Below are 11,281 nucleotides of genomic sequence, written 5' to 3'. Positions count from 1 at the left end.
TGCTCTGGTCTAGCCGGATTTCTAAGGCAGAACTGGGGTCATGATAGTGGGAGGAGGAAGCATTAAAGAACGAGAAGAATGTTGTGTTTCTTCAGTGCTATTCTGCGCCCTGGCTAGCTCGTCCCTTCCTTGTGACCCTGCTGTGAGGGACGTCCAATTGTCTACAGATGGGCTTTGGGTCTCCACTTCGACTCCCCCACATTCGCATCGATATGAGGTGTAACTTTTTTGAAATCATTTTATTGGGGGCTCATACAAATCTTATCACAATCCATCCATCCACCCACTGTGTCAAGCACATTTGCACATTTGTTGCCCTCATCATCCTCAACACATTTGCTTTCTACTTGAGCCCTTGGTATCAGCTTCTCGTTTTCCCCTCCCTCCCCACTCCCCTCTCGCTCATGAACCCTTGATAATTTATAAATTATTATTATTGTGTCATATCTTACACTGTCCTATGTCTCCCTCCACCCACTTCCCTGTTGTCCATCCCCCAGGGAGGAGGTTATATGTAGATCCTTATAATCAGTTCCCCCTTTCTACCCCACCCTCCCTCCACCTTCCTGGTATCCTCACTCTCACCACTGGTCCTGAAAGGTTCATCTGTCCTGGATTCCCTGTGTTTCTGGTTCCTATCTGTACCAGTGTACAGATAGGTCTAGCCGGATTTGTAAGGTAGGTCATGATAGTGGGGGCGGGGGGGGGGAGATGCATTTAGGAACTAGGGAAAGTTGTATGTTTCATCGTTGCTACACTGCACCCTGACTGGCTCTTCTCTTCCCCGCTACCCTTCTGTAAGGGGATGTCCAGTTACCTACAGATGGGCTTTGGGTCACCAGTCTGCACTGCCCCCTCATTTACAATGATATGATTTTTTGTTCTTTGATGTCTGATCCCTTTGACACCTCATGGTTACACAGGAGGAGGTATAACTCTTAACTGAGAAAGCTCCAGAAATCACCTGGACAGGGGCAGAGAAGCTCCCAGGGAGGGGCAACCCTCCCACTGGCCCTGCTAAGCCTAGAACCCGCCTCGCCCGCCAGGGGGCGCACGGCCTGCTCGCGGGTGGCGGCCCGGTGGAAGCGCCTGTCCGCGGAGGTCGAAGGGTGGGGTGCTGCCCAGGTCCCTCCAAATACGAAGCCTGGGCCAGAGTGAAGGGAGTCGGCTCGACAAAGACTGGGCTGAGGATCGGGTATCGGTGAACGGTGGGGAAGCCCCAGGCCGCTGCCCTCCGCCCGGTGCGAAGGAACCTGGCCTGACACCAAGCACCCCTCACCTCTGTCGCAGGGCCACCGGGACCTTAGATGGCGGGTCAGCAGAGCCAACTCCAACCACGCCCCTTGGGCCAGAGGGAGGGCTACAGCCGCCTTCACAATCACATTCTCTTGTGCTCACCTCCGCCCGGCTCTTTGGAAAGAAACCCATCCGCCTGCCTCCCTCTTCCCTGCACGGAGTGGACAACAGCCTTGGCCAGGAAAGCGGACCCTCCCCCTTCTAGCTCCGCCCCCAGAAGATTAAGTACACGCCCCCTATCGCTCCGCCCCGCCTATCGAGTGTACACGTAGATCGCCTCATCCCCGAAACCTCGCGGGACTCAGACATCTCGCGAGATCTTACAGGAAAGGGGCGGGAGGAATGGAGGCGGGGAAGGCGATTCGTGCATTCGCCGCCCGGGCTGCCGGGCGCGCGCGCATGCGCGCTTCGCAGCTCCTTGCCGACGGGTGGTCTACCATTGGGCGTCCCCGTGCAGCGTCCCTTCCCTTATCTTTCCTTCTGTGCGGCCTGCGGGGCTCGACGGATCGGCGCACCCTTGGAGCGGCCTGGCGGCGCGCGGGCCCCGTGCGCTCGGAGGGCGCTGCGGAGCGGAGAGAGTAGGCGCGGAAGAGCCGGGGAAGGGGAGCGTTGGCGGGGCGTGAGGTTGGAGCGGAGCGATGCGAGAGTGAGGACCGGGGCTCGGGGAAGGGGAGTCCGCGGGAAGCGAGAAGGGGCCCGCCGTGCCTAGGGTAGGTGAGGAAGGATTCAGAGTCGCTGGTGCCCCATCTCTGACCCTGCCCCCTTTCCGTGCCAGGTCGCAGCATGGCAGAGAACCGGGGAGCCGCGGAGGCGGGGCTGGACCCTGTGGAGTACACCCTTCGGAAGCGGCTTCCCCACCGCCTGCCCCGGAGACCCAATGACATCTACGTCAACATGAAGACGGATTTCAAGGCCCAGCTGGCCCGCTGCCAGAAGCTGCTGGACGGAGGGTCGCGGGGTCAAAACGCCTGCTCTGAGATCTACATTCACGGCCTGGGCCTCGCCATCAACCGCGCCATCAACATCGCTCTCCAGCTGCAGGCCGGCAGCTTCGGGGCTTTGCAGGTGGCCGCCAATACGTCCACCGTGGAGCTGGTGGATGAGCTGGAACCAGACACGGATAGTCGCGAGCCGCTCGTCCGCATCCGCAACAACTCAGCCATCCATATCAGGGTCTTTCGGGTCACACCCAAGTAGCAGAAACGAAGCTGGAACCCCTTCTGCCTCCTCCGGGGGCCACAGTTAGGTTGAGAGGTGTCTCTACTCAGGACTGCCCTGGGCCCGCCGCGCAAATGACTCAGAATTGGAAGGGAGGGAATGGACTGCGTCGGGGAGAGTAGCTCGATTCGATATCGTTTTTAACCATTGTCCGTGTAATAAAAAGTACCACTTTGTGTTCGTGTCCTGACCCAGTGGTCCCTGACGTCACCAAGAGGACAGATGGGAGGCTAACCCCAAGCCAGATTCATTGCCACGTGGTCCATGCCCACTCAGTGAGCCTGTAGGCACGAACTGCCCCTGTGTGTCTGGGAGATTGTAGCCCTTTATAGGGATAGAAAGCCCTGTCAGTGGCTGATGGTTTCAAACCGCTGACCTTTGGGGGACTGCAGCCCAAGGTGTACCCATTATGCCACCAGGGCTCCTAGATGGGACTATGCTTGATAGTGGAGCATGAGGACTGTGGGGGAGCCTGACCATCCTCCTGTTGAATTTCCAGTTTTCCACTCTCCCTGCAAGGCCTGGGCGATGTATGCTTGTTCACTCACTGACCCGCAGCCGGACCAGCTGTATGGGCAGAGACAAAACTGCTTCCTTCAGTTCCTGGAACTGTTCTTAGGTGCTGTCAGTTGGTTCTGGCTCACGAGACCCTCTGGACAGCAACGAAACATTCTCCAGGCCTGCCTGATGCCATTAGGTCAATCCATCTCGGTGGAGTTCTCTGTTTCTGCTGACCATCTACCAAGCATGATGTCCTTGGCTGATAATGTGTCCCAAGTAGGTGAAATAAGTCTCGCTCTTCTCCCTTCTGAGGTGCACTCTGGCTGTACTTCTGAAATAGATTTGTCTGTTCTCTGGCAGTCCGTGCTGTGTTCCATGGACTTGGCCTGCAGTAGCTGAGCAGCTGTGGTCTAGAACACGGGGCCAGCAGGCCCGTCTACTGTAGGAGAAAGGAAGTGCCCTCCTGCCCCCTGATGACTGGGCACACATCATGCTTTTTTGGTTCAACTATTTGTGGGGTTATCTGAGTCTTCACGTTTATCTAACTAGTCATCCAAAACAATGTTTATCCAAGTGGGTAGCGACCCATTTGTGGGTCTTGAAATCAGTGTCCTGAGCCACAACCTTAAAAAAGAAACGAAACTCACTGTCGATTCCGACTCTAGCAATCTAAGAATCCAGGGTTTCCAGTGGTGGAAATCTTTATGGGAGCAGACATCTCCCAAAGAGCAGTTGTTGGGTTTGAGCTGCCCACTTTGAGGTTAGCAATCTAATGCTCACTGTACAGCCGAAGGGAGTAGTGTTTCATGGAAGCTTTTCCCGGTATGTCTGTGCACATGCATCTGCACATACATGTAGTAGTCATGAGGTAAGTCATTTCTACTGGTGGTCAGGGTCCAAGGAGTTTGAAGATGAGTAGCTTTACCCTTGCTCTTGGTGGGGAGGCTTAGTGGCTGGAGCTCCTTGTTCTTTGGGCTAACATACTCCTGTTGGACAGGACAGGCATGTCGGGTCAGTGAAATCCAGCAATTCTAGACCCCACCCTCCAGAGGGGCCGGTGTTGCTTGGGAGTGGCAGCTGGGCGCCGGGACACAGAGATGGGTATGACCTGGCCTGACCCCGCCCTTCCAGGCACTCACCATCGCACTGGGAAGGTGGACACAGACATTTCTGTGTGTGAGACGGAGTCCACGTAGCCATGACCTGAAAAGGTGAAATGGGAGATGGGTTCCTTCCTGATGGGGCTCCTGTGTGAATTTTGACCTGGGGATTGAAGGAGGAAAGTCCCCTGAAAGGACCACAGGCTGCCAGGAGGACAAACAATTCCCCCGCAAGAAGTCCAGCAGCATGCTTCTCAGAAGTGAGGAGGGCAGACTTGGCCTTGCGTGCTTTAGACCTGTGACCAGGAGGGACCAGTCCCTGGGAGAAACATCAGGCCTGGTAAAATAGAGGGGGGGCAAAGGAAGAGGAGGACCCTCAGCGAGATGGATTGGCCCCGTGGCTACAAGCATGGGCTGGGACAGAGCGCCTGTGAGGACGGACAGCACCGGGCAGGGTTCAATTCGGTTGCTCCGTGGGCCACGAGGAGTTGGAGCTGACTTGACAGCACCAAACAAAACGCCGACGGACGTTGAGCAGTTTGCCAGGCCGAGAAGAGGGCAGCTGTGGCGGAGGGCTCAGCATATTCAAAAGGGAAGACTGGTGCCTAAAGAGGATGCTTTCCGGAACGGGCGGGAGATTCAGGATGCCGAGAAAGCAGGAGGCCCTGGGGCCATTTGAGGGAGCCCACCCCCCTTCCCCATTGGCCTTGACTGCAGGCCTCCGTGGCCTGGGAGCCCCGAGAGTGGAGTGGGGCTTCGGCAGGGAGCTGGGCGAAGCGATGTGTCTCCCTGCACGTATGTGTTCTTGTGTGTCTGTGCTCCTGGCCTGGGCCCAGCCGAGGTGGTGGCAGGCAGCCCTTCTGTGTTTGCTTTGTTTTGGCAGCTTCCTCCCTCAGCCTATTTGTTGTTTCTTCTCCGTGTTCACTCACTGCTTGCCAGCGGGATGTGGCTACTGGAGAGTCTGGATCTCATCCGAGTGTGGGGGGGTGGCTGGTGGGGGAGGCATGAAGAGGGTCCCTGTTCCACTGCGGTCCCTGCGTGGTGGGCAGGGAACTCTTGTTTCTCCTCTGTGGGGAGGACCACTGTAGCCTCTGCTCCCCTTTCTGGGGACCCTGAGGAAGAGGATGGAGGTATGAGTGGTGGTCAAATGCAGCCCCTTCCCTTTTTACTCAACAGTTGCAAGCCTCACGAGGACCTCTTGCTCAGAAACAGACCCTCAGAGGCCAGAACTCAAGTCCAAATGCCCTCAAGGAGGCTGTGATGCTTAGGGTTTTAGTGTCAACGTGGCACCTGGAAGAAGACATGGGAGGAGTCTCTCCTGTCAAATGGGTCACAGCGTGATGGTACCTGCTGGTGGGAGTGGTCTTCTTATAAGGAGGATCCGGGGATATCTCTCTCTCTCTCTGCCTTCACCTTCCTGCTGGAGAGCCACTCTGAGGCCTGCCAGAACCCTGTGATGAACTGCGCCATGGGATCCACAGGACTGTGTACCCACCGGCCGGTGATCTTCCTGCACGCTGCATCATTGCATGAGGTTGCCTTCGTCTGAAGAGGGACTGATGGCTACTATTGGACTTAAGACTACTACTCAGATTGATGGACTACTATCAGACTCATGGATTTGATCTGGACTGGGAAGGGATGTTTTCCTGACATATAACTACTTCTTGATAGAAACTTCTCTCTTACACACATCTGAGTGGCACTGAATTTCTTTCTCTGGTCTACCCAGTCTAACACAGAGGCTGCAAACATTTGGTTGGCCTCCAGAAGCATTCAAGAACCTACCAGCTGTAAGGATCTTCCCTAGATGCCAGGTCTGCCAGGAGCGAGCGCTACAAATCACTGGTCCCACCCTCAAGAGGTTGTTTATAATCTAATAGGAAGCAGAATTTAAAGTGATGCTTTGTTGTTTTGGGGGCTTTTTAAAAATTTTGCCTCTTGTTGGTTTTCTTTATATGAACTTCGGGATAGGTAAATCTACAGCGACAGTAACTGGATTAATAATTTCTCAGGGCTGCGGGAACATGCGGAGCATAACAGTGGGTACCAGGAAGAGGCGATGCTCTCAAATCGACTTCACTGATTATGGCCCCACTCTTTCTTTTTTCCCTTGTTATTTCATTAAAAAAATAAATCATTTTATTGGGGGCACCACTCTTTTGAAGATGTTTCAACCACTGTATGATATGCGAATTCCCTGTCAACCCAACTGTTTTGAAAAAATAGCGTAAGAAGGCGGAACACAAACAGGAGCCACAGAGAGAAAATGGGATCTGCCGCGATCCCGTGAGGGATTGTAATGGATGAGGGGAAGCAAAACACTTCTGAATGGAACATAAAACCGATGATCTGCTTCGTAAACCTTCACCTAATTCACAATAAAGTTTTAAAAAATGGAATCACAATCAAGTGATACTTTGTGTGGTAGTGCTTGGAACTCCGCTGGAAATCGGTAGCTGCTAAGTCAATACGTGTTGGCCATTAGCTTCGCCTAAAACATGGTTTTAGGCCTGAATGGGATGGGTAAGGGGCCCTGGTGTCACAGTGGACTAAGCTGCTTCATAGGAGGAGGAGGCTGTCTGCTTCCAAAAAGATTTACAGCCCCAGAAACGCTCAGGAGAGTGCTACTCTGCCTTCGAGGAACCTCTGAGTTGAAATCAGCTCAGTGGCAGTGTGTGAAGAGGCTGGTGAGGAAGGAGAGATGTGATTTCCTGTTCTTGGTTCTTGCCAGGCTTTCGATTGTGGCTCAAAGCGCCCGGAAGAGGACAGCCCCGGTTGAGAAGGAAAGCCTATTGGCGCTCCCTTGTGAGTTACTCCCGTGCAGCTCGGTCCTTGGTCCGGGGCTGGAGAAGAATGGCACCTGAGCCCTTCCACCATCACTGACCCTGGATGCTAAGGGAATGTTGACCGTAGCTTCGTAGGGAACCATTTGGGATGAGCTAAAGGTTACCCTTCCAAGCAATGAGCCTGTGAAAAGACTCCGTCTTCCTGATGGCATTGTGGGTGTTTTGGAATGGGTGATTTGGGATGGTCCTTTGTTTCCCCAGTGATCGCGCACTGTGTTGTACATGGAAAAGCGTACTTTGCTACAAAGCCTGTTTCTGCTGGAGCCCGGATTCTCTATTCTTCAGTCACAAACTGATGAGCCAACTTCTAGAAGTGATCTTATTGTCCGTTTTAGTCAATGGAAGGGGCCTAGGTGGGCTCAATGCTAGACTGCCAACGACAAGGTCAGTGATTCAAACCCACTAGCGAATCTTTGGGACAAAGATGAAGCTACCTGCTACCATCAATATTCATAGTCTTCGCAGACACCATAAGGAGCAACTCTACTCAGCCCCACAGGGGTGTATGCATTGAAATTGGCTTGATGGCGGGGGGTTTAGTTGGACACTAAATAGCGTGTACCTGATGAATGAATGAAGAGATGAATGCATGTATGGATGAATGCAGGGAATAACAGCTTGCTGTCTACTCCACCATAAGCTTTTGCTCCCTTGAGAAACACCAAATGTCCTGTTCCAGGAAATACGAAAGCAGAGGGCGGACCTTCACCTTCATGGGACCTCCTAAGTCCCTTCCAACTCCGAGCCTATGAATCTTGTTTGTGGCAAGAAAAACACGCCTTCCTGAAAGTCCTAAAATTACTCGCTGGTTCATGAACCAAGGCATGAGCAGATGGGAACGTACTAAAATTATCTGCTGGTTCGTGAACTTAGACGTGAGCAGAACAGCTCATTATTCACAGATGGGGGGGTGGGTGTCCGCGGGACAGACGATAGGTTCTTGTAATATGTCAACTCGCAGTGAACCCAGAACAGGTTGGGCAGGCATGTGCTTCCTCTGGATGTTGAAGAAGGTATCCAAGGTGGACATACAGGTCATGTGGTTGATCTTGGAATATATCCCACCAGATCCAAAGGGGGATGAGAACCCAGAGGGCTGCCCGGTAGAGCTCATGCACCAGCCTTAAGTCACGGAGGCTCCCAGAAGCCAAATGAAATGTGGATTGACAACAGCGCACCCACCCAGGCCGTGCAAGAGAGCACACACGTCCTCTCACTTGGGTCGCAATAGCGTTTTGTTTAAGTCAAGTGTTTCTCATTGCACTGTGCTTCGACAGGAAAACTCCCCACACTGGGGGAAGTAGCTCTGGAGCGCAAACGGAGGGTAACTGGGTCTGAGCCCAGCAAACCTCTTTCAAGGAGGAAAGCGATTGGGAGCCTCGAGGGAGAGGCAGCGAAGAAAGATGGCCCCACGTGTCTCAGGGCTTGTCTAGGATGGACCCAAACACCTCCTGCAGTCCAACGTCTCTGGGGTTTCTCCTGGCCTTCCTGCCATGCCGTGAGGTGGGGGTGGGGGGAGGACACATTGATGGGGTGAGTTTAGAAATCTGTTTGGCCTATGGGAAATGGAGAACCGGGAAGATAGCGTATGTGGACAAATTCTCTGTGCTCATAATTCAAGATCTGGGAGGCGGAGACCCTAATGGAGGGAGACTTTCACTGATGAAAGTCAGGACCATAGATTGTTCCCCTGGAGAAGTGCTCAGGGACACCTAAAGTCAAACCCGCTCAGAGAGGGTCAAGATTAAGCCGCCATCTTAACTATAGAACCTGCCCATCTTGTTGTTTACATACCTTCCCGTTACATGTATGTCCCTAGCACATCTCCTTCCTGTCACACATGTGCCTATCACACATCCCCTTTCGGTCATGTATGACATGGCTTGCATGCCCGAGATTCTGTTTGCCTGTGAGAGAATATCTCCACCGCACCCTCTCTGGTGCCGGTCCTCATGGAAGAGGTCAGCCTTTGCATGCCTGGTCTGCTGTCTCTTAAATTTTCCCTTCCTTTACACCACTGCCCCTTAGGGCTCATTCGGTTGTGCAGGCTGGTCTCCCACATTGGCCCTAGACGTTGAATAAGGTACTCAGATGGACACAGTCCTAATTGCCGTTTGCCCCCTTCATCTCCACCTCTACCCCCACCATTTCATTCAGGAGTGTTTGCAGGGGGCAAGTGTCTGAAAGGGTCTCTCTCTCACTGCTGACTGCTAGTGACCTCCTGTGGGTTTCTGAGACGGACACTGGGTAAGTGGAACAGCGAGTCCAGTCTTTCTCCTGAGGAGCTGCTGGTGGTTTGGTCCTCATGTGTCAGGTGTGGTACAATCCCACGGCAGCCCTTTTCACCACCCCTGCTCTACCGAAACTGTCGGTGGAGATAAATTCATTTGCCCAAGACGAGCAGAGCTCGGGCCTCTAACCTAGGCTCTCTATTCCTCCAGATGAGCCCTTGAACCCACAGACGCAGAAGCCTGAATGTGTGGTTCTGACTCCAACAGACTCCTTTGCGGCCAAGAACTAGTCCCCACACTGACCTTTGGAAAGAACTTCCATCGACTCTCCGGCGGGAATCCCGTCTCCGGCATCTTGCTCCCTTCCCAGTTCTTCAAGTGCCAGGAAGCCCTCCCCCTCTGTACCCTTCAAGACCCCAGCCACCTCACTTCACCCTCCGCACACATCTTCTGGGCCACTGACTGAACTCCCAAGCTGACCTGAGGAGCCCCTGCTTGAAGCCAAGAGGGAGGAAAGTCCAGAGGTCTTTGTTCCCACTGAGTCCCGGCGGCTGGTGGTTGGTGCCACCTGGGCACCTGGGACAACCCAGAGGGGCTGCCAATGAGCTTCTCCTTGGATTTGCCATCTGAGCTGGCTGCCCGGAGGAGTCCATGTGATAGAGCCTACTTCTGTCACCTCCTCACCTCCATCCTCTGGTCACAACATCTCTGCCTGCTCAGGGGGTGGACAGAGGCCTGACAGACCCAGGGATTCCAGAGAGCTGGGTTGCCTGGGCGTTGTTGTTCTGGCAAGTTCTCGGAGAAAGAGGGGCTCGCTTCCCGGTCATGGTTTCTGACTGAGGAGTCTGGCGTGGAGGGTCCACTCGTGAACGGCGCCGACAGCAGGCAGCCTGCGGGGTGCATGGCGGGGATACAGTGCGAGGCCGGCCCTGCAGACACCTTGCTTCTTCATACTTTCCTACTAGCAGGCCCCGCGCTGCCTGGCACCAGAGGGCCCTCTCCTAATCAGTCTACAGGAAGGGCGCCTCCTGGAGTTGTGCGGTGCTCCACCGTGACAGTTGTACGCGGTGTGGCCCTTCCAGGAAGAGGCCTAAGATGGGTGCATCAGGATGGACACGCAAAGGGAGGGGGCGGGACTTCCTGTGGGGTCCAGGTCCGGTGGTACTTAGATTTCGGCTTTGAAGAGCAGAGAGGGGGATTGCATGGGGAGGCCCAGGGTGGACAAAGTTCAAGAAGCTATAGATCTCTCACAGGGCCCAAAGGAGGGAGCCAGTGGGAACAGAGGAGAGAATAGGTTGGGTCCCAGTTATCCAGGGCTGCTGTGACAGGAATACCACAAGGAACAAACAGAAATCTAATGTCACACTGCTCATGAGGCTGATGTCTGCTCTAGGTTCTGGAAGTCTCTGTCTCGGTCTCTCTCTTTGCCGACTTTTGGGGAGAGTCCGTGTCTCCTTTCCACATCTGCGGGCCAGGCATTCCTTGGAAAGCAATATGTATCTTGGCCTCCATCTTCCTTCTGGGTCTAGGAAGTTCTCAGCACCGGGGCCCTGGGTCCAAAGGACCACTCTCTTCCAACTTTTCTTTCTCGGTGGCAGTCAGCTCTCACCTGGTATCTCTTGTTAGATAGAAGAAAGGGCGATGTGGCCCACACCCCTGGGTATGAGCTGATGTTCGGAGCATGGCATTCCACCCCAGCCCAGCCTCAGGAACACACGAGCCTACTTGAACCCTCGTTCCCGTCACCTACTCCTCTGGAGTTTCCCGTGACCTGGCATGTTTGTGAAAGGCGTGCAGCAATCAAGGAAGACCACACCAGCATCGCCGCGTTTGCATTGAGGCGTGGATGAAGAATGTTGAACGTCCCACGGGCGGCCAGAAGAATGAACGCGTCTGGTTTGAGAGAAGTAGAGCGCGTGGTCCTTTAGAAGGGAGGATGGCCAGGCTTTCTCTCCTGTCCTGTGGCCATGTTGTCAGGGGGAGGGAAGACTGATTTGGATGAGATGGATCGACGCAGTGGCTGCGACCAGGGCTCACACACTGAACAGTTCCAAGGATATGGAAGGACTGGTCTCCACATCTGTTG

The 11,281-nt window shown here is 54.2% G+C and overlaps 1 protein-coding gene across 2 annotated transcripts; it reads left to right on the top strand.

Annotated features, from left to right (window-relative positions):
• Nucleotides 1-1,656: 1,656 nt before the first annotated feature.
• On the top strand, nt 1,657-2,690 carry POP7 (POP7 ribonuclease P/MRP subunit). 2 transcript variants are annotated; one of them, XM_075564941.1, is made up of 2 exons: nt 1,657-1,942; nt 2,072-2,690. In XM_075564941.1, exon 2 carries the CDS (start codon nt 2,080-2,082, stop codon nt 2,491-2,493), a length of 414 nt encoding a protein of 137 aa, XP_075421056.1. In that variant the 5' UTR covers nt 1,657-1,942; nt 2,072-2,079; the 3' UTR covers nt 2,494-2,690. The 2 variants fall into 2 exon arrangements, with proteins under 2 accessions (XP_075421056.1, XP_075421055.1); XM_075564940.1 differs by having other exon boundaries at nt 1,660-1,874.
• Nucleotides 2,691-11,281: the final 8,591 nt, after the last annotated feature.

Source organism: Tenrec ecaudatus, chromosome 12, assembly GCF_050624435.1.
Source record: "Tenrec ecaudatus isolate mTenEca1 chromosome 12, mTenEca1.hap1, whole genome shotgun sequence".
Lineage (NCBI taxonomy): Eukaryota > Metazoa > Chordata > Mammalia > Afrosoricida > Tenrecidae > Tenrec > Tenrec ecaudatus.
Note: the sequence above shows the minus strand (reverse complement) of the source record. Positions and strands in the feature narration are given on the sequence as shown.